General features: G+C 56.8%; 1 protein-coding gene across 10 annotated transcripts in view; it reads left to right on the top strand.

Annotated features, from left to right (window-relative positions):
• ARAP1 (ArfGAP with RhoGAP domain, ankyrin repeat and PH domain 1) overlaps positions 1-19,946 on the top strand; it is a 61,863-nt gene extending 41,917 nt beyond the window's left edge. For 7 of the 10 annotated variants that reach the window (XM_032489295.1, XM_032489291.1, XM_032489298.1 and 4 more), the window contains 23 exons: positions 333-418; positions 1,782-1,964; positions 3,055-3,229; positions 4,441-4,575; positions 6,257-6,392; positions 6,667-6,769; positions 7,634-7,829; positions 8,082-8,133; positions 8,243-8,406; positions 8,565-8,798; positions 9,162-9,267; positions 9,671-9,818; positions 9,908-9,994; positions 10,081-10,149; positions 10,437-10,554; positions 11,946-12,059; positions 12,262-12,407; positions 12,963-12,995; positions 16,630-16,712; positions 17,457-17,507; positions 17,678-17,741; positions 18,980-19,129; positions 19,358-19,946. In XM_032489295.1, the coding sequence (XP_032345186.1) occupies positions 333-418; positions 1,782-1,964; positions 3,055-3,229; positions 4,441-4,575; positions 6,257-6,392; positions 6,667-6,769; positions 7,634-7,829; positions 8,082-8,133; positions 8,243-8,406; positions 8,565-8,798; positions 9,162-9,267; positions 9,671-9,818; positions 9,908-9,994; positions 10,081-10,149; positions 10,437-10,554; positions 11,946-12,059; positions 12,262-12,407; positions 12,963-12,995; positions 16,630-16,712; positions 17,457-17,507; positions 17,678-17,741; positions 18,980-19,129; positions 19,358-19,375 (2,651 nt within the window). In that variant the 3' untranslated portion in view covers positions 19,376-19,946. The remainder of the gene's footprint in view (positions 1-332; positions 419-1,781; positions 1,965-3,054; positions 3,230-4,440; positions 4,576-6,256; positions 6,393-6,666; positions 6,770-7,633; positions 7,830-8,081; positions 8,134-8,242; positions 8,407-8,564; positions 8,799-9,161; positions 9,268-9,670; positions 9,819-9,907; positions 9,995-10,080; positions 10,150-10,436; positions 10,555-11,945; positions 12,060-12,261; positions 12,408-12,962; positions 12,996-16,629; positions 16,713-17,456; positions 17,508-17,677; positions 17,742-18,979; positions 19,130-19,357) is intronic. The other 3 variants (XM_032489292.1, XM_032489294.1, XM_032489296.1) reach the window with 3 other exon arrangements.
• Positions 19,947-22,183: the final 2,237 nt, after the last annotated feature.

Here is a 22,183-nt window from a genome sequence, read left to right as displayed (position 1 = left end):
GCAGGGATTTGAAGTAAGAGGTTTGCATTTTAAAGAGGTCACTCTGGCTGGACTGTGTGGAGAGTGGCCTGAGAGGGCAAAGCATGGCTGTAGGGAGCCAGCTAGGCGGCTGCTGCCGGAGCCCATGTGTCAGTTACAGGGTACCGCCCGGGGCAGGGGTGTATAGCTGGATTCAAGAGCCCTGTGGCAGGTGGAGCTGCAGGCCTAGCCCCTGGGTCCTGCCCGTGGCCTCTTCCTGTCTGCCTCCTTGGGCTCTGGTGGGGAGGGGGAGGAGGGGAGTGCTCATAGAAGGGAGAGGGCCCAGATGACCCGTGTCTGGCGTCTGTCTACAGGAGAGCACCGCGGCCTGGGCGCTGGCATCTCCAAGGTGCGGAGTCTGAAAATGGACCGGAAGGTGTGGACGGAACCACTCATTGAGGTGAGGAGTCACCTGTATTTGGGGTCTGTCCCACTTAGTTGCTGCCTGGGTCTCCCAACTCCATCTCACTGACCCCAGCACGAGACCTTCGGGATCATCTAGTGGGTGGGGTCTTGGAAAAGTCAATTTTTGGCAAAGTCAGCAAACTGACTAGTGAGCTAAGAATTTTTAGGGTTGCTAAAATAGTAAAAAGAAGAAGAGAAAGAAGAAGAAGGAGAAGGAGGAGAAGAAGGAGAAGAAGGAGGAGAAGGAGAAGGAAGAAGGAGAAGAAGGAGAAGGAAGAAGGAGAAGAAAGAGGAGGAAGAGAAGAAGATGAAGATGAAGAAGATGATGATGATGATGATGATGATGATGATGATGATGATGATGATGATGATGATGGGTATACCACAGAGACTGTGTGTCCTGCAAAACCTAAAATGTTTACTTCGTTTCATCTGTATTCACATGCACTAGTGGGTATGAGTATGTCCATTTGGGGAACCCTCACGTGTACACTTGTGCCTGTGTACTTGGGGTTCCCAGGTACTGATGTGTGTGGTAGTCGCAGGGGAGAATCTGCAACAGGAGGCTGAACCAGGGCCTGACCACACACAGCCTTTCTGACAGCCCCAGCCAAGCCGCAGATTCTAAAGCAATCTGGGTGCCACACCCACTGTGAGTTAGGGTTAGAATCCCCAGTTTATACAGATGTGGACGTTGAGGCCCAGGGAAAGAAAATGACTTGCCCAAAGTCACAGAGTGAGTCTTTGGCAGCTGGGACTGTTTCCGCTTTGTTCTCTGCTCTGACACCAGCACCCCATGCATAACCTGACAGACAGGCAAGGTGGGGGACCCAGGAAATGGCTGTGGACTGGGTGATCAGCAGAATGAAAGAATGAATAAACTAGGCCCCTGAATGCCTGACCCCTGTGCACAATCTGCCCTCACCCCGTTTCCTCTGAGCCCAGAGTGGAATGTGAGGGACAGGAGATGTTTCCAGAATCCCTGCCCACCCAACTGACTGACAAGTTAGCCACCCCCTACCACCAGCCCAGCTGTGATAGTCTCAGGAATGCCGAGTCCCAGATGTGGGACTGGGTGGGGAAATAGCAAGGTCCCCAACCAGGTACCAGGCCTGGGGCCTCCGCCTGTCAAACTGTCTGCCTCTTGTGCCATCAATGAGCTGAGGAACTGGGCTCAGGCCTGGGTCTGGTGGGGGAGCACCTACAGCCACCAGCAGGCCAGGCTGCCCCTCAGCTTGCCCGATGGCAGGTGGCCTGGCTCTACCAGCCCCTCGCCTGACAACCTCAAAACCAAGATTTTGCTGGACGTGGGCCCCTGGCTGTAGGCTGCCCTTCTGACCTCTTGCCCACACCCACAGCTCTTCCTACAGCTGGGCAATGCTGCCGGGAACCACTTCTGGGCAGCAAATGTGCCCCCCAGTGAGGCCTTACAGCCCAACAGCAGCCCTGGTGCCCGGCGGTGCCACCTAGAGGCCAAATACCGAGAGGGCAAGTACCGTCGCTACCATCCGCTCTTTGGCAACCAGGAGGAGCTGGACAAGGTCAGGGCACTGGGCCTCTGAGGCCCCTTGAAACTACCCTCTTTCTTCCTCCCCCAGCCCCCCATTCTTCACTCTATCTCAGCCCATCATTTCTACTAGCTCAGAGTGAAGAGCTGGCCTGGGGGGAGACTGAGGCCCAGAGGGCAGAGGGGCCCTGCCTAGGCCATGGGGACAGTTGGGACAAAGCAAGGAGGACCTAGGCCTGACCCTTGGGCCAAGGCCACGTCCCCAGCATCTGTCTGCCTCCCTCCCCTCCTGATTCCTCTGTCTCCGCACCCCGTCCTGCTCCTTCTGAATCATGCCAAAAGGAGTGAACTTGATGGGGATGCTATTTCCTGTCAGGCTCATGAAAAACAGCTGGCTGCTCCGACCCACCCCCATCCACACCCCTCTCAAGATGAGGCCCTGTATGGGCCCCAGGCCCTGACAGGCCGGGAGCCAAGCCCTGTCCCTGGTCTGGTTGGGCCTGAGTGGGAGGTAGCCTGCTCCGAGGCAGGGGGATGCCACTTGTGACCGCTGGTCAACCTTCAGCCCTTCCCCCAAGCAGCCCCACCCAGTCAGGCTCAGTCCAGCTAGAAGCCCAGTGGGAGCCAGGCTTCTCCACCTCCCAGGAACCCAGGCGTTCAGCCCCCAGCCCAGCCCAGTCTAGCCCGCCAGCCAGGAGGGGCGGCAACTCCCATTGGTTGGGAGGGCTGGGCAGGCAGTGAGGAATTCAAATGTGGGAGGAATTAGCTACAAAGCACCCCCCTCTGCCCTTCCGCAAGGCAGAGGGAGCTTGAGATCCTCTAGAGAACAGGCTTGGCGGCTGTCAGGGTCCCACAGGACTGCCTGCAGGGGTGAGGCCTGGGCTGCTGGGATACCTGGCCCCTGTGGGGCAGCCTTTGCCCACTCTCACTCCTCTTGGCCCTTCTCCTCCTCCTCCTCTCCTCTGTCTTTCTTCCCTTCTCTTCTGTCTTCCACCCTGAGGGTGGGCCCCTGACCTGAGTGACTCCTTCCTCTTCCTCTGTCTCCTCCCTCACAGCCCTGGTCCCACTGGCCCCTCACTCTGGCTTGGGCTGACCCGCCCCTCCCTCCTCTCCCCTCCTCCCAGGCCCTGTGTGCCTCGGTCACCACCTCAGACCTGGCCGAGACCCAGGCGCTGCTGGGCTGTGGGGCTGGGGTCAACTGCTTCTCAGGGGACCCTGAGGCCCCCACGCCCCTGGCTCTTGCCGAGCAGGCGGGACAGACATTGCAGATGGAATTCCTTCGGAACAATCGGACCACAGGTGAGTGGCCGGTGGGACTGTCCACTTCGAGGAATGGGGCCTCCCTGCTGCCATAGTCTGGCTCCTTGGAAGCGATGCTGATTGCAGAGTGCCAGGAGCTGTGTATTGTCCTGTGAGGTTTGTTTTATATACCAACTCGAGCTGTAACTGCAGCTCCTCCAGGGGCCGTGGTGTAACAGTGTGTGTGACTTTGGGTGTGTTTTGGGTTTGCACATCAGTGTACATTTGTGCCTCTGTCTTCTCCTTCATATGTGTGTCCCTTTGAGTCTCCCTTGTGTCTCTGTCTTGGCATCTCTCTTTGTGTATTTGTGGGTCTCTCCCTGACCTGTGGCGTGGGCCCTCAGGGTGGCGTCCGCGTGCTGGTGTCTGTGCATCTCTGAGCTGTGGTGGCCTTGCTTTCTTGCACCTAGAGGGTGTCAAGGGCTTTGGAGATTGTGCGTGTGCAGAGTGTGTCTGTGCTGCTGTGTGGGGGTGGTGCCACATTTCCCCGTGTGCGGACGACCCACCATGGCAGCCTCGTCCACCACTCTGTCTGAGCAGGGCTCTGTCGCAGATGGGTTGGATCCTGTTTGGCTCCCACTCTTTGGTGGGTGAGGAGGGGGTGGTGGGGGTGAGCGCTGCTGGTCGTGGCCCAGTGCTGGCCTGTGGGGCCACATCCCAGAACTGAGGGTGGAGTTCGGCGGCCAGCGCTCTGGGCTCAGGGCCACGGGTGGGTGGGGTGCACTGGGCTGGAGAGAGCCCAGGTGTCCAGGGAGGCACAGGAGACCACCCAGCTGGCTTGGGCTTTGGGGCTGCTGAGAGCAGGGCTGGAGCCAGGCTGCTTCCTTCGGCTTCGCATTGTCTGAGATGGGGCTCCCTGTAGGAATCGTTAGTGAGTTGCTCAAGGCCTCCCTCTTTCTAGTGTGCTGGCCCTGTGCCCCCAACAGGAAGATCTGGGCTAGGGAGTCAGGGAAGCTGCCTGGAAGGAGAAGTACTGGAGCCGGGCCTTGCGAGTAGGGTGGAATTTACACAGGTGGGAAAGGTGGAGAATGGCTTAGGCATAATCCTTAATGTGGCAGTAAGAGCCCAAGGGTGCTAGGCAGGGAGCTGTGCTGGGGAGCGGGGCTGGTGACTTGAATGCCAGCTTAGATACCCAACCCAAGTAGAGTGAGGAGAACACCCTGGGATAGTGGGCATGACCAGCCATTCTTTCCTCCTTTCCTTCCCCAAAGAGATACCTCGACTGGATTCAATGAAGCCCCTGGAAAAGCACTACTCAGTTGTCCTGCCAACTGTGAACCACAGTGGCTTCCTCTACAAGACTGCTTCTGCCGGCAAGCCACTGCAGGACCGCCGGGCCCGGGAAGGTGGGTGCTGGGCCAGACCCCGCCCAGGGCATTCTGTTGGTGGCAAGGCCAGAGAAGCTAGAGATAGCTAGCTGGCCAGACTGGGGGACACATGAGGGTGCCAAGTGCAGAGTCACCCTGGAACACCTCCTGGGTATGGTCTTGGGCACACAGTAGGTGCTTAATAAATGGGCTGATCAGGGTGGGAGTGGGGCATGGAGCTGCAGAATGAGTCAGAGTTTCCTTTAGACCGAAGAAAACTTTATGGAACACCTACTAGGTATGGGCCCCGCTCTGGGCATCTGGTATTTGGAGCACATGGAGGCTGGGAAGTTTGAGGACTAGGCTTAAAGCTCTGTCCCTCCCTTCCATTTGCTCCCAAGTATAAGTAAAATCCATAGCCCTAATTACCACATCCCACAGGGACCTGCCCATCACCCGCCCCACCCTGTTACCTCTCTGACTCCTCTTCCCTCACTCACTGTGTTCTGGCTTTACTGGCCTCTGCTGTTTCTCAAACACGCACGTTTTTGAAAATGCTTTCCTCCAGATATCTACATGGTCAGTTCCTCACTTCAAACAGGTCACTGTTTAAATGTCACTCCTCAGAGACTTCATCCCCAATCACTTAATCCAAAATAGCAAGCCCTTTTTACCCTACTTTCACACCACTTATACTAATTTGTCTATTTATGGATATATTTACTGATTCTCTGTGCCTTACTGGAATATAAGCTCATCTTGGCCAGCACTGAAGCTCCCAGCACTAGAATGGTGCCTAAACACAGTGGGCCCTTGCAAATGTCACAGGATGAAGAGTGACTGAGGCCGGGCTGGTGCTCTTGAAGAAAGCCCAGCCTGGGAGGCAGGCTCTGGGACATACCACCCTCAGAGGGCAAAGTCATGCCCTCATTCATGGACAGGGTGAGACACAGTGTGTGCTATCCAAGCATTGTTGAGGCCGTTGCTCACTGCATCCCTCAGCACCCCGGATGAAGCCCTCCAACTCTCCAACAGATTTCTTTGGAACTCTGGGCTGTTTACCACCTCACTGCCCCTGGGGCAGTGCCCCTAGTCTACCTCCCTCTGCTGGATAATGTCATTTATGCAACTGTCTGAGTCATCCTTTTTTGCCCTGGGTGCCAGGAAGCTCTGAGCCAATGTGATGCTCAGTGCTGTGAACTGTAATGAGCCTGCATGACCTTGACATTCTGTTCTTTCTCCTACTTTCCTGCTCCAGATTTCCATTTCTGTTCCTTTATGGGATCTTGTCAGTCTTCTCAGAGCCATCATAGGAGGAAGCAGAGTGTAGAGTGATGGGTCCCGCTGGCAAAGGAGAGTGGGGCATGAGGTTGCAGGGTGCGATTTGGAAGGCTTCCTCTAGCATCTGGGCTGGCCTTGAAGGGTGGAGGGTGTGGGTGAAGAAGGAGCAAAAGCAGGGAGTGTGGGGTGTGTACCCAGAAGTGGTCAGAGAGGCAGTTGGCAAGGTGGGCAGGGGCAGACCCTGCAGGTCCAGGGATGACATGTGGGCTGGGCTGGGTTGTTGGAGTGACAGGGAGGAAGATGGATTGGGGAGAAGCTTGTGAGTTAGAATGAAGAGGACATGGGTCAGGTGGGAGTGGGGGCCTAGGGAGGATGCAGAGGTAGTGTTCAGGTGAGGGTGGAGGGCTCCCTCACGGTTCCCCGTCCAACTTCTCCCCAGAGTTCAGCCGACGCTGGTGTGTCCTTAGCGACGGGGTCCTGAGCTACTACGAGAATGAACGGGCAGTGACCCCCAACGGGGAGATTCGGGCCAGCGAGATTGTGTGTCTGGCAGTACCTGCTCCCGACACCCACGGGTGAGTGCACCTGGGCAGAATCACAGACTGTTACTGATTTGAGGTCCAACCCTCCATCAGGGAGACAGGAAAACAGGCCCAGAGAGGGGCAGGGCTTCCCCAGGGTCACACAGCAAGTTGGGGCTATGCAAGGCCTGAGCCAGGTTTCCTGAGGCCCCAGCCTAAGGCTTTTCCTTCACCTCTTAGGGGGCCAGTGGAAGGGCAGTCACGAGGGCAGTGGGGGCGGGCCAGGGCTGGGTAGAGTGGGCCTAAATCCTGGCCTGTGTATCTACAGTTTTGAGCACACCTTTGAGGTGTACACGGAGGGAGAGCGGCTGTACCTGTTTGGGCTGGAGAGCGCAGAGCTGGCTCGTGAGTGGGTCAAGTGCATTGCTAAGGTGGGCCTGGGTTAGCAGGTGGGTGTGGGGGGAGTCTGACAGGGCCCACGGTAGGACCTCCTGGCCCATCCCCTGTATCTCAGCTCTCCCACCTCATGGAGCAGGGGCTGGATGGAGGGCAGCAGACACGGGCAGGCTTCTCAGGCCAAGGGCCCGATATAATCTGCAGCACCCCTGGGGGAGAGGTCAGGAGACCTGTCTCAACTATGTGGAAGAAGGGCCATAAGCCTTGCACTCTAAGCTTAGGTGTTCAACAAGTGTTAAATAATCAATGACAGTCAGAACCATCCTAGGATGGACAGTGCTACCTCCAGGGGGAGTGAGATCCTTGTCCCAGAAGGAGGCAGGGAGGCTTTGCCCTGGAGACTAGAGCCAGGTGCCCTCTGGGGTCCTCTGTGCCGTGAGAGCCTGTGACTCTTACTCTCTTGTCCATTGATCAGCCATCTGTGAGTCTCCTGATGGTCAGCCCTCAGAGCCCTGGTGACCCAGACGAACCAGTCTTAGTCCTGAGTTTTCAGAGGCTCCCATGCTGGTAGAGAGACAGATGGGGTCCAGACAGCAAAAACAGTGTAATTGGTACTACAGCAGAGGGCAAGGATGCCAGGGGCTCCAGGGAAGGGACATCCCTAATGGTGTCTGGGAAGGTATTCTTGAGGAGGGCAAATCTGAGTGGGTATGAAGTGGGACATGATACCCAAGTTTGTTCACTGTGCTGGGCTCTGGCCTTGGGGAGAGGGAGGCGGCAGCTGGGTGGGAAATGAGCACATGCCCATAAGCCAAAATCCTAGGGTGTCCTGGGAGGGTAGGGCTGTTGGCTGATGCAGTCTCCCCGGCTGCCTCCCTTTTCCCCGGCCTCCCCACCAGGCGTTTGTGCCTCCCCTAGCTGAGGATCTGCTGGCACGGGATTTTGAGAGGCTTGGGCGCCTACCCTACAAAGCTGGCCTGAGCCTGCAGCAGGCCCAGGAGGGCTGGTTCTCCCTCATCGGCTCTGAGCTCCAAGCTGTCTTCCCAGAGGGGCCCTGTGAGGAGCCACTGCAACTTCGGAAACTGCAGGAGCTTTGTGCGTGGACCTGAACCTGGGCACCCAACCTCCAGGGCACCCTATCCTGGGCTCCCAAGCCCCTAACCTCTCCCTAGCCATTAGGAATCAGCCTGCCCTGTCATGTCCTCTCCTGCCCTTGGGGTGCATCTCAGCCACCCAGCGTGTTGGTGGGTGGGTCCCCGGGGTGTGTGGGCCCAGAGGGCCTCAGGAGGGAGCAGGTTGGGGACCATGAACAAGGCCTGGGCCTCACTTTGACTGGCCCCTCCACAGCCGTCCAAGGAGACAGCGAGAACCAGGTGCTGGTGCTGGTGGAGCGAAGGAGGTGAGCCCTGGCCTCCTTAAGGGGCTCTGAGAAGCCTGTGGTAGGCAGACAGGCCTGGGAGGGGTTGAGTAAGGTTAAGCCCCCAAGTGACTGACTATCCCCGGCCCAGGACGCTGTACATCCAGGGGGAACGGCGTCTGGACTTCACGGGCTGGCTGGGAGCCATCCAGAAAGCAGCAGCTAGCTCAGGGGACACACTGTCGGAGCAGCAGCTTGGAGACTCGGATATCCCGGTGATTGTGTACCGCTGTGTGGACTACATCACCCAGTGCGGTGAGCCCCGCCCCCGTGGCACAGGCCCCGCCCCGCCAAAGAGACTTTCACCTACCCCAGAGGCCAAGCCTCGCCTTCCCCAGATCCCTCTGAAAGTAGCTGTGAGGCACACCCCAGGACCAATACCCTCCCCGCCTCATGTTTGGCCCCGCCCCCAGCTCAGCCCCACCCCTCTCCAGGCCTGACCTCTGAGGGCATCTACCGCAAGTGTGGGCAGACATCGAAGACACAGCGGCTGCTGGAGAGCCTGAGGCAGGACGCTCGCTCTGTGCGCCTCAAGGAGGGCGAACAGCACGTGGACGATGTCTCCTCGGCACTCAAGCGCTTCCTGCGAGACCTGCCTGATGGGCTCTTCACCCGAGTCCAGCGCCTAGCCTGGCTGGAGGCCTCAGGTGGGCCCTGCAGCCAGTGTCTAGCCTGAGACCCAGGCCAGGGCTGCTGACTTGTCCATTCTGATCTCAGTTTTCTCTCCCCTCCCCCTCATGCACTTGGACTAGGCATGCCCCAGTGGTGGACTCCAGTCCCCTCCCTCCTTTCCTCTCATTCCTATTGTCACTCTATACAGAGCCATTCTCTGTATACAGAGAATTCTCTATACAGAATTCCTAATCGTTGCTGTGTGCCTGGCCTGATTTGACTTGGAAGGGGACAAGGGAGTGCTGTCACCTAGGATGAGATGCAGAGCAGCCAGAGGAGTAGGACAGGGTGGGTGGTTACAGAGGGGTTCCTGACCTGATCTGTCTCTCCTGACCCAGAGATTGAGGATGAAGAGGAGAAGGTCTCCAGGTACAGAGAGCTCCTGGCACGTCTGCCTCCAGTCAACCGGGCCACAGTGAAGGCCCTTATCAGCCACCTGTACTGGTGAGGAGTGATGGGGGGGGAGGGTGGAAAAGACTCTTCTACTCCCAACCTGGCTGATTGCACTCCCCTGGGAACCAGGTAGGCCTTGGAACTGAGCGTTGACTTACGACGTGCCCTGGTCTTGGACACTTTGTCTCCCAGCTTACTTTGTGCTGGGTAGGAGAGTAGAGGAGGTTTCAGCTAGAGGCCAGATCTCAGCTTCCCAGCCCTATTGCTTGCCAGGACCCAAGACATGGCCAGAAAGACTGTATCCTCTTTTCCTTAACTAGTGGTCCGCTCTGACCGGGACTTTCCTTGGCCTCACTCCAAGGGCCATTCATGGACCTGTCAGGAATAGGGAAGGTGAGGCAGGGAAGTTCTGGGCTGGACTCTTCACTCAAGGCTTCCATCCTTCTCTGTCCAGTGTCCAGTGCTTCTCAGACACAAACCAGATGAACACGCACAACCTGGCTATTGTGTTTGGGCCCACGCTCTTCCAGACAGATGGGCAGGACTACAAGGCTGGCCGTGTGGTGGAAGACCTCATCAACCACTATGTAGTGGTGTTTAGTGTGCGTCCCCAGCCAGTGGGTGGTGGGGGTAGGACTGAGCCTCCTGGGTGGCAGTGACCGTCTGTCCCTGTCCCTCCCCACTTTCCCAGGTGGATGAGGAGGAGCTGAGGAAGCAGCGGGAGGAGATCACCGCCATTGTGAAGATGCGTGTGGCAGGCACTGCCAGCGGGACCCAGGTAAAGGACAAGGCCTGGGGTGAGGGGCTCAAGCCAGCCTCCTGCACCCGCTCCCAGGCCTCCAGCTGAGCCCTGTCTCCCCACAGCATGCCGGTGACTTCATCTGCACGGTATACCTGGAGGAGAAGAAGGCAGAGATGGAGCAGCATATCAAGGTGAGAGTTGGGGACCTAGAAGCCAAGGGGCCAGGCACAGGCTTAGATGACCAGAGGAGCAGGGCTTCCGTCCCAAAGGGAGCCCTAGTTTGGGACCTGTAGCTGGCTAGTGCCAGGGCCTGTCTCTTCCCCTCCTCCCAACCCAGCTCATCAGGACCACTCAGAGACACCCTCCTTCATCCCAGGACTCCAGAGGACCCTGAGAGGGATGGGCTAGGCCCCGAGATCACACAGCAAGGGCCAGGGTTGGGGTAGGCTGATGTCTTGCTCCTGCTCGCTCACTGCAGATCCCGGCATCCATGACAGCTGAGGAGCTTACCCTGGAGATCTTAGATCGCAGGAATGTGGGCATCAGGGAGAAGGACTATTGGACGTGCTTCGAGGTCAACGAGAGAGAGGAGGCAGGTGGGTGTGCACTAGGATAGGTGCAGGAAATGGGGCAGCCTGTCCTTGTCTGGGCTGCAGCCCCAGTCTATCCTCCCCTGCCCTGCAGTGTGGCGACAGTGGTGGTAAAGGGGGTTTTAGAATGCAAATGTTGTCATGCTGTGATCTCAGTGGTGGTGGTGACAGTGTGCTGATGGGGGTTCAGGTGACAGCTATAATATGGCTGATGGGATGGACTGTGAAGGAGTAGATGGTGTCGGCTATGATGATGCTTTCTCAGTGGGGAGTGAGAATGGTGTTGCTTGCAAGGGTGGTGATGCTGAATTTGGTAATGGGATTGTGGGTGACAGCGTTGGTGGCAATGACCATGCACAAGGAGTGGGGGGGGCAGTGTATATAAGGGTGGTTGTGATGGTGTTGTGAAAAGGCCATGATGGTGAACGGGGGTGATAAAGTCATTTTAGGGTGAAGGGCAGTCTCAGTGGCAGTGGAGGATAAGGGTGTTTTACTACCATTTGTTGAGTGCCAGGCACTGGGCTGGGGAGCCAGGCACATTCCCTGCCCTCACAGGGGTTAAGTCTGATCTGGAATAGAGATGCTAATCCCGTGATCACACCGATAAACATACAACTCCAGCTGTGTTAACTGCTGTGACGGAAAGGGCCACAGTGCCACCAGAGCTTATAACAGGGTCTCTGGCTTTGGAGTCCCTGGGCTAGGAGGTGAAGGAAGAGTAGGGGTTACTTGGTGAAGAGGGAGAAAGTACTTCCAGGCAGAGGGAACAGCATGGGCAGAGGCCCTGTGGTGGCCAGGGACACCACCCTTCTAGGGAGCCTGAGAGAAGGACAGTGAGTGGTCATGGCACAGGGTGGGACTGGAGATAGAGGCAGAGGCAGCCATCAGGGCCTGATAACAATTCAAGGTCATTGAAGCATTAGTGGTTGGGAGTGCGAAAAGATTGCTGCTTGCTGCTGGGTGGAGAGACATGGGGAGAGGGGGTGACAGCACATGGTAGAGACCACTTCAGAGACCATAGTATTGGTCCAAGGAGAAGGTGTCTCATGGGCCAGAGTGGCTGCAAGGAAAAGGACAGAAGCAGAGAGATTCAACACATGGAGGCTGAGAGGGAGGCTTGAGAGGCCTGGTTGGTAGTGCTGTTTTCCCTGATGAGAACACACAGGGAAGAGCACTGGCTTGGTTTTGGATGCATTGGGTTGGAGCAGGTTTGGTCCCGGCCAGGTGTGTCGGGCCTGAAGCTCAGGTATGAGAGGTGGTCATGGTGGTGATGTGTTGTGCCAGAGGCGGAGGGAGTGGACCATGCCGTTGGACACAGGTGATGTGTGTCCATGGGCCAGCCCTCAGTGCTATCAGGCCATGTGGCCCTTGTGACAGCGGATCTGACCTCTCCCCAGAGCGCCCCCTGCACTTTACGGAGAAGGTGCTGCCCATCCTGCATGGGCTGGGCACAGACAGCTACCTGGTGGTGAAGAAGCACCAGTCCATGGAGGCCATGCTGCTGTACTTGGGTAGGTGGTAGCCCTGGTGGTGGGTCCTGCTACCCAGAGTCGGGGTGGGACCTGGTGGCACCAGGTAGGAGTAGTGCCAGGCGCGCAGGCCTCTTTGGAGGCTGGGGCAGAATGGGGCAGTTTCTTTCATTCTGGGATCCTGCCCTGGGTGTCTGCTGGCAGAGGATTGACGCAACCTGTGCCCACTCCTCTCCTCCCCCAGCCAGCCATGTGGGCGAAACCAAGCACGGCATGATGAAGTTCCGAGAGGACCGCAGCCTCCTGGGCCTGGGCCTGCCCTCAGGTGGCTTCCACGATCGCTACTTCATCCTCAACAGCAGCTGCCTGCGGCTCTACAAGGAGGTCCGGGTACGTGATCCTGCTGGGTCCTGCTCTGCCATGGGCACTTGTAACCGAGTGTGCTCAGACACCCACACACAGACGTTTCCTGGGGCCAATGATGGGAGCATCCCCATCTCGGGGTCTTGGGATGGTACAGCGGTGGGGGAGAGCTGTAGACTCTCAGAGACCCTCCTGCTGTGGCTCTGGGTGGTCACTCTGCTGTGCCCTGGAGCCCCACTAGGCCCTGGTACCTGGATGCCATCACATCAGGTGTGTGCTGTCTCACCTGTGCCTGGTCATGGCACCCACAAGGACATGCTACATGGTGACAGCTCCAAGTTGTGGCCCATATGTGCCTTGTCACTTCACAGACCATACCCTCTCCCGGCCCTCTCCATGCCCACTCTGTCCACATGTTTGGTGTCCTCCCAGACCAGACTCCATCTCCATCCTAGCCCTGCCCCTGCCACCCCAACATCTTTTGCACATACTTGCCACAGCCCACCATGCACCACCATACACACTGTCCTAGCTCTAGAGCTGGGCCTCCTTCTTCCATAACCCTGATCCTCTATCAAACAGAGCCAGAGGCCATGGAGCGGGGCCCCTGAGACCGTGAGTAGCTGTGGGCCAAATGCCAGCTGCCTTACACCACCTGGGGGCCAGGCGAGCCTGGTGGGAGCACGGGAACACAGCCAGAGCTCCTGGCTGTCTCCAGGCATGGTTTCCTGCCTTCTTGCCATTAGCACTGGCCTCCACTCTGGGGCTCGTAGCCTAGGCTCCTGCTGTTCATCCCCAACCCTGCCCCAGAGTCCTTCCTCCAAGGTAAGATTCGCCCATCAGTGCTATGCTCTAGAATTTTCCAAAGGACTCAGTATGGAAGCTGTGGAGCCAGCTAATGGAGGCCCTTAGGTTTGGATTAGAGCTCTGATCTTCATCTCCTGTCACCCCGGAGCCACCCCCTTTCCAATCCTGGAGAGAATTCCAGGGCTATTAGAGTGGTCCTTGCTACTGCCCTTATCCTGAAATGCAGGAGCAGGATGACAGAGACTTGTGGCATATCCCCTACCTGTGGTAGGAGCTCCTTCTCAGCCTCCCTAGCTGGTTGCCAGCCTTTGCTTGCACAGCCCTGGGAGAGGGGAGCTCATCCTTTCCTCCCTTGGGGCTGCCCTATCCCTAAAATGACACTTTTGCCTGGGAGAAAGCTCTTGCTCAGGTTCAGCTGAGATCTGCCTCCCATGATACCCCTATGGGTCCCATGTGTCTTGGGGGCCACAGAGTATAGACGCTGTGCAGAGGCAGGTAGCAGAAACATGTTTCCAAGCCCAGGGGTCCAACCTGAGCTCCCACAGCTGCCCCCATCAGTGTCTGCAGCCCTTTCTGCCCCTTGCATCTCCTGAGGACATCTGGACAGGTTTGGCTGGCATGGAGGAGGCAGAGCAGAGTAGGATCCTCACATCCCTCTCTGCACATTATACCTCTATTAATGCAGCCTGGGCTCCTGCTGACCCTTGTGGGGAATGCCTCCTCTTCTCTCCTTTGCCTCCTTCTGTGATCACATCCTTACTTCTGGGCCTGTCCACCCCTCCAGTCAGCCCCGTTGGTTCTGAGATGTTATGTCCCTGGCCCCCTCCCTCTAGGGGGCCTTGGAGTAGAAAAAGATCATCAGTGTGGGCAGAGAGGAGGGAGGATGGCTGAGGCACCTGGAAAAGCACCTGATCCCTTTACATGGAGGAGAGAAGGCAGGAGAGCTAGAAAAAGGAAACAGGGCAATGTTTATTGAGCCAGGCTTGGTGCCCAGCCTTTCACATACCGGGATGTGTAATCTCACTGCTGTCCTGTGGGGAGGGAGTATTGTCCCCTTTTCATGGGGGAGAAAGCAGGCTTCAAGTGACTTGCCCAAGGCCATCTCTTGGTGGTAGACTGGGATTCCAGCCCAAATTTGTTAGCCTCAAAGCTCAAGCTCTTCATTCCCTGAAGTGTAGGAGGAGTCCAGGACTCCTGATCAGTGCAGTGCTAAGTGGTGCTCGCCCCAGTGGCTGCAGGCACCTGGTCTCACCGCAGCCCCAGGAACATGTGTTTTGGTTACTGAGGTGTTGGTAATTCTGGCACTTGCTGATTTATGGGGCAACAGGACAGAAGATTTGAAATTGGGACAATCCCTGGCAGTTCCAGTTCAGGATATGTGAACACCCAAGCCTCTTCCTAGGGGTACCCCATTGTTAAGACTCTGAGACACCTGGGAAAGGCACATTCTAGAAAGATCTTGGTTCCAGCAGAGGTCTTTGAGTATCAAGGGGTGAACTTCATTCCCTGCCGGTGACCTAATACTAAGAGATGGCTGCAGACATGATCTGTTTGATCAGAAATGAAGGTTACATTGACTGACCTCCCCCAAATCCCCTCCCCCCCCAAATCCCCTTTAGCCTTCCTATCTCGGCCATGCTCACATCATACACCTGCCACGCATGCATACACCACGCACACTGGTGCCTGCCTGAGGAAGCAGAGGCCTGAGGGTTGTCTTCTCAGATTTTCAAGGAGCTGCAGCAGTCCTTTCCACACCCTGACTGCAACCACCATACCTATCACTCCCACTGGCCGGCTGTGTCCACGTGTGGTTCACGTTACTCCTTGCTTCTAGTTCTCTTCCCCTCACACTCACAGCCTGATGTCTTCCGAACCTGCAGCCTGCTTTTCATTCCCTCAGCCTGATCCTCCTGTACCTGCAGCCCAGTTTACCCCACCTCTTTCCTTCTATCATGCCCAGAGCTGGATGTTTTCCATGCCTGCTACCTAATTTCTTTTATGACCTCTGTCTCAGTCTTTCCATTCCTGCTGCCTGGTTTCTTCCAACCTGCAGTCTGATTTCTTCAGTGTTCTCAACCTTGTGTCTTCCCTGCTTACATGTAGGTTTCTTCTTTATTGTATTCTTCCCAACCTTGTTTCTCCCATGTCCACAGCCTAATTTCCCTTACTACTGCCCAGTTTCCTCCCTGCCTGCAGCCCAGCTTGTTCCTGGCCCCCTTGGGCACGTGGCCATTATCAGGTCAGGTGCTCTGTGCAGGAGACGTGGGGCTCCCCCATCAGGGGCTTGGTCATTAGGGAGGATGGGGTGAAAGCAGGTGAAGTTTCTTAGTAAGCCTCTCTTACACCACACCCCTGGTAACAGCACTGAAATTTCCACTGATCCCTAGGCAGCCCATCCTTTTGTGACTTCACAAGGAGGTTCACCAATTCCCCAAACTCTCCACCTCCCCGGCCATCCCCTAGTCCCCTTTTTGTTCCTGCTGAGAAGCCATGCCTGGGGGTGGTGGGAGCAATGGTGGGAAACAGGGTAGAGGTGGCTCAAACTTTGACCCCCAGTTTTGGTTGTAAGTGAGTCCCTTTCCCCTGCCATCCACCCTGGTACCCCTGCTGGCAGCAGGGGTGCCTGGTGTGGGCAGGGCTTTGAGCAGGTGGCTCGCAGAGCAGGAGGAAGGATCATTAGTTTGACCTCCAACCAGCGTCTTCCCTGGGGGTCTTTGCTCCCATCCTCCTGCCTCGGAGCCAGCCTGTTCCTTCCTAGCCCAGACCCAAATGCAGAGGTGGGGGCCAGAGGTGAGCATGTCAGTGATCTGGTGCCCCTCCCCAGTACATTGGTCTTTAGCTACCTGACCTAGACCATTGGGAAGTTCTTCCTGTGGTCTACCAAACAGCCATCCTGCTTCAGCTTGAGTCATTAGCCTTCCTTTTGTGGAACCAAAGAGCCAGTGACTGCTCACCTCACAAGCCTTCTGTTCACACAGTCAATCCTGGAGCCTCTGTAGGGCAGGGAGGGGTGAGGAATAAATAACCTGAGACAGACAGCCAGCCACAGCTCCCAGCTCGCGCACATTCATTCAGTTTGGTGCCAGAGGGTGATGTGCGATGTGCAGACTTCTTCCTCATCAGACGATCTGGTTCAGCCAATGCTGCGAGTCAGTTCTCAATTTGCAGGGCAGCAGGGAGGAACTGGGAATCACTGCTCTGGATGCCTGGCTGCCTCGGGGACTGAGGGTTGACTGTCTGATGCTGCTTTAGGGAGAGAGGCCTGGGGGCTCTGTCGGGCTGGATTGTGAGCAGGGAGGGCTTTGTTACAAAGCCTTCCTGGAGGAGGTCCCCTGGGCTGGGATGGAGAGGGGGCAGGGAGGCACCCAGTTGGAAGATCAGCCCCAGCACCCACCCTGACTGACTGAAGTGCCCGCTCCCTTTGTCCTCCCCAACCCAGAGTCACCGGCCTGAGAAGGAGTGGCCCATCAGAAGTCTCAAAGTCTACCTGGGAGTGAAGAAGAAACTCCGGCCGCCCACCTGGTGAGCTGAGGCTAGAGAGATGGGTCCTTGGCTGGGGTTTGCGGGGCTCAGAACCGATGGGGGAGGCACAGCTGAGGGCTGTGAACTTGACACGGGTAGGTTCAGTGGTTCTGAAGGTGTGGCTGCCCAGGCCAGCAGCATTAGCATCAGCTGGAAACACTTTAGAAACCCAGCTTCTCAGGTACCACCCCAGACTGGCTAAATCCTGGATTCTGGGGGTGGGACCAGAGTCTGCGTTCACAAGCCATCTAAGGAACTCTGATGCTTGCTCATGTTTGAGAACCACTGGCCTGGACTGAAGGCCAGTTAGTTACTGACTAACTCTGGGCCCTTTCCATGCCTCGTGTCCCATACCTGTAGAGTGGGGAAAATAATGATACACCTGTTTCAAAGCATGGTTGTGTGTTCTAAAAGTTGGAAAGTGATGCGTAGCCACTGTTTCAATTGCAGTCACTGGACTTGGGTTTCTGACTTTCTCTTCTCACCCCCTGGCTGTGCCTCCTTGTCTCTGGGGAACTAGGACAGGCCTGGGGTGGGATAGGGCTGAGGGATGGGGGAGCCAAGGGCCTGGGAGGCTGGCAGGGGCTGTGAGAGGAAGAGGCAGCAGCCGGGATGTGCTGTGCCAACAGAAGGCCCTGAACTCTGCCCCAGGCTCTGGCCCAGGCTTCTAAGCTCTATCCTGGGCACGTGGGCTGTGAGGCCTCTGCAGACTGTCAAGTAACCCCACCTGCCCCTTCTCTGCAGCTGGGGCTTCACAGTGGTGCACGAGACAGAGAAACATGAGAAGCAGCAGTGGTGAGCAAGGGCCCCAGGCCAAGGAGAGATGGTAGCACATCCCCCTTGATTGGATCCCCTCACTGTCCAGATCTGTGCCCTGCCCCCTGAGACCCTGGTTGTGGGGGCTGGCAGGGTGTCCCTGCTTAGCGGGGCTTTGGTGGTGTCCAGACCTGTGCCCCACCCTTCAGGTACCTGTGCTGTGAGACGCAAATGGAGCTCCGGGAGTGGTTCGCCACCTTCCTCTTTGTGCAGGTACCAGACTTGGGGTATTGTGGCAGGGGGGTCCCAGGAGGCTTCTTTTATGGAGAGTTTGCTTCTTCACTACTCAGGCCACCAATTGCGTCAAGATTTTGAATTGCTTTTAAATCATTTGTTTGTTCATTCACTCGTAAACCCTTCCTGGTACCTGCTCTGGTCCAGCTGTGAGCCAGTCATGCTAGAGACAGAAGGTGCAGAACCCTGCCCTTGGGTACTCACTGCCCACGTGGAAAGGAAAACAGACCCAGAGGTGGCCTGTTAGAGCCCAGTGCTGTGCAGAGGGAAGTCAGAGATCCTACTTTATGGAAGTGGTGGGTGGGGTGGGGAAGGCAGCAGGGAGAGGGTGTCTTGGAAGCTGAATCTTTGGGGATGAGGGAGCACTCGCAAAGAAAGGTGGGGGCGAGATGGCTTCTAGGCGGAGGCAACAGTTTGTGCACAGGTGTGGCAGGATTGTCTGAGAAGGTGTAAAGGGAGAAGCCAGGCATGCTAGAAGTTGGCAGTAGAAAGGGAGTTGGAACAAAAAGTCTGGAAGACCATGCCAGGGAAGCTGAACTTGACCTAACTGGCAGTTTAAAGGGAGAGTTATAAGCAAGACTGGTGTGCAGGGTTGAGTCTCAGAGGGTTTGTTCTGGCTACGGTGTGCAGGGAAGGGTGGGCTGAAGGGCTGAGCCTGGAGGTGAGGAGGCCAGTGAGGTGACTGCTACAGTGGGCCAGGTGGGAACAGACAGGGGAGGACTTGGAGCCAGAGCGGGGCCAGCCAGGTGGGTTGGACTTAAAACAGAAGTTTTTAAATGAGAGCTCAGAATTGTTTAGGGAGAAGGGAGACAACACTGTACCAGGGTCCTGGGCTGAGTTCTTTTAGCCCTGAGCTTCCTGGTAGTTAAGGTCTAAAGGGAAACAGTGGATTCTGTAGTTTCCCTGGTTCCTGGTGAAAGGAGGCATATATGTTCCTCCAGAACTGTTTTCTGGCCGCTGCATTCTTAGAGCAGCTTGTTTGTGAACCTGGAAATGAGAGTTGTTGAGTAACATAATTGGCTGGGTTTTGCCAGGGATACAGTCATGTTCTTCTTAACAGCTGCTTCTCATATCAGCTGGGATCAAAGCTGAGGGTGTCACCTCAGATCATTGCTGGAGGCATTTTTTGGGAAGGGTGGGTGGATCCGGAGCTGAGTGCCTGGGCCAGCAGAAGCCGAGCCCAGGCCCTAGCGCCCCTCCTCTCCCCTGCTCCCCAGCACAACGGCCTCGTGTGGCCCTCGGAGCCCTCACGCGTGTCCCGGGCGGCGCCTGAGGTCCGGCTGGGCAGCATATCGCTGATTCCCCTGCGCGGCAGTGAGAATGAGATGCGCCGGAGTGTGGCTGCCTTTTCTGCGGACCCTGTTTCTGTGAGTGGCTCGCCATCCCTGTGGGCAGGGGCTGGGGACCTGACTGGAGCCCCCCTTCCACCTGACTCACCTCTGCTTCTCCTGAGTGCCCTCTGTCCCGTCTTCCATCCTTGGTGGGAGGCCTGCCTCCCTTTGGTTCACCTAGTTCATGGGAACCCCCACTCTGCCTGGCCCTTGTGAGCCTTCACAAAGTGCTTATGGACTCTTGGCTTATGTGCCTTCCCACAGCTCCTCCGAAACGTCTGAGTGCAGGTGGGACTCTGCCGCCACGAAGCCTTTCCCTGCAGACACCCTCATGCCCTGCGTGCCTGGTGTGAGCCAGAGGGGGCACATGAGGAAGCCGCACACCCCACATCCTGACTGCAGCACGGGGTTCCCTGGCTGAGACATGGCGGGCAGGCAGCAGGGTCTGTCAGAGGAGGAATCCCTTGCCTGTTCCATCCAGGTGCTCAGTCCTCCTGGCCTGCTCCCCAACAGGGTCACCCACCCGGAGTGTGAGGGGTTGGAGAGATGGGCATCAGGCCAGAACTCTGCAGGATTGCCATCCTTTCAGAGGCTCAAGGCCCCGGGGCCCCCGCTGGAAGGGAGCCAACCCCCTTGCCATAAACTCCAGAGCAGCAAAAAGTGGATGCGCTAAAGGAACACTTAGCTGGTAGGGGGAGGGAGCTCTTGGGCAAGTTTCTACAGGACTGAGAACTGGACTTGGGGGACTTCATCCCACCTTATTGTCTGGGCTTACTGGGAGGGTCCAGGCTGCCTGGTGCCCCTTCCCCACTTTGGGGACCTTTTGATAATATAAATACATCTGTATATTTTATCCTCTGGTGCTGAAGTCTGTGATTGGTTGGGGGTTTCAGGTGTCCCAGGGTAAGTGGGGACAGCAGGTCAGGAGGCCCAGAGGTGAGTGCTTAGTGTCCTGAAGCTGGGGACCTGGCCCTGCTCTCTCCAGGCCCTGAGCTGTTCAGACACCCTCCCTCACTACAGGCAGAGCCCGGGCCTGGCTCCACACCATCCACATTGTATTACTGTGCAGCCACGCTGGGGTTTGGTCCTAACTCTGGCCAGGATGGACCCCAGCTGGACCGAGCCCCTCTCCCTGCTACAGTCTGATTCTGAACCGGGGCCTGGGTATGTGGCCTGTGAGTGACTCAGGGTAGCCTGTCATCAGCCCCTCTGAGGACACAAGATCACAGAGTTACAGGAGCTTTACTAAATTAAATTAGGAAGAAGGGCCTCAGGTTACCCTTGGCTCCTGTGCACACCCCTCCAGAAGTGGGCCTTGGACTGCCCCCTCTGTGTACTGCCTGGCCATTTGCTCCAAGAAGACAAGGCCCTGGCGAGTGGGGGAGATAACGAGCTGTTCAGAGATGGATTTGGGACTCCCTGGGAAGGTGCCAGACACAACGTTCCCGCCTCTGCCTAGAGCCTCATTACCAGCCTCTCTCCAGGGGCCCAGCGGACAGATAGGCTGACCTCCCAGCCTCAGCCTCAGCCAGTGTAGCTGGGCAAAAAGGGGTGAGGGGTAGGTCGCATGACTTCTGACTTTGTGATTCAGCTCAGTGGGAAGGCCTGGATGCAGATGGGGTCTTGAGGGTCTGGACTCCAGATTCCTTGTTCCTGTCTCTGAGGAAGGGGAGGTAGATGCTAGACTGGAACGAGTTCTCTGGCTGGTTTCACAGGCTAGGACTTAAGTCGTTTGAGTCTCCCACTGTTGTCCCGCCCTAGGTGGGCTACTCCAGGCCAGGTTGACTGTTCCACCTGCAGCCAGGACAAGACCATTGTCCAAGTGCTCAGGGGCTGGATTTCTTCCCTGGATCTGACCTTGGACTAACCAGCTAGCCCTGAGGCCCAGAGAGAGGGTGGGTGAGACTGAAGGCGCTCCCTGATTAAGCTGCCAAATGTCACTTGCCTCGGCTCAGGGACTGAATGCAGTGACTGCATTTGGCCACCAGGGGGCAGCCACAGACAACTCAACATTGCTGATCCCAGAACAGGTGCTGGAGGGCCCCATTGTGGCCATCCTGGCCCAGGCCTTACTCTGTTGAAGTGTAGGGTAGAACCTGGCCCTGCCTTTGACCCCAAGGCTACTTATATTCTGGAAGGCAGCAGAGTGCAGGATGAGCTTTGGATTCCCGGGGCTCTAGAAGCCCAGAAGACAGAGGGAAGACCTTTTACTCAGCACCCATTGTGTATGAGTGCCTGTGTACTCTATGTGCTGTCTCCTCCTGGGAGAGGAAGAGAGTTGGGCCCAGAGAAGGGAAGTGATTTGCCCAAGGTCACATAGCTGTCCTGAATCAGTGTTGAGATTCATTTCCACTGCCCCACTTTCTCCTTCCACCACTCCCTTCCTGACTCCAACTCTGCCGTCTCCTCTTATAAGTGGCCCCATTTGTCCCCTGGGGAAGGGGATCTGAACTGTCAGGAGTTAATGATAGCTTAAAGTGCTTTTCATTGGGATCAGGGATGACATCCCGACAGGAGCCTTCAGTGCCTCGACCTTAGAATTATGGCAGTGATAACAGTGTTGGGTGGAATAGGGCAGGAGGCTCTGCTGGTGTTTATCACTAGAAATGGGGCCTCTTGGGACCCTGGGTGGCTTGTTCACATACTATTTGAGGTTGGGTTGGGGGATATGGGAGGAGCCTGGAGCCAGACCTGATGAGTGGTAGAGAGCAGTTCTTGAAGAGGGAGGGGACTTCTTGAAGGAGGAGGTTCCCCTGAGTTGGTCTTGAAGACTGGAAGCCTTGCCAGTTGCAGATGGGTGCAGGCTGAGGTGAGGGCAGGTTGGAATTTGGAGGGAGGACAGGGCTTCAAGGGTCAACCCAAGTCTGGGCTTAATGGCATGGGGACCACAGGGAGCCTTGGGAGAGAAGGCTGTGGCAAGTCAGAGCCCAAGGGCGAAGGCATTGTGGATAGAAAGGAGGCTGAGCAGAGAGGGAGGGAAGGGGGGCGGGGGGTAAGGGATGGGAGTGGGAGTTGAGAGGTGGGGTGGAATGTCTGTCTCTCTTCCCCCTCCTTCTTGCTCACCTTGCTCACCCTGCAAAGCATTTACCA

This window comes from Camelus ferus, chromosome 10 (assembly GCF_009834535.1).
Source record: "Camelus ferus isolate YT-003-E chromosome 10, BCGSAC_Cfer_1.0, whole genome shotgun sequence".
NCBI lineage: Eukaryota > Metazoa > Chordata > Mammalia > Artiodactyla > Camelidae > Camelus > Camelus ferus.
The sequence above is the reverse complement of the archived record's forward strand: the minus strand, read 5'-3'. Positions and strand labels throughout refer to the sequence as shown.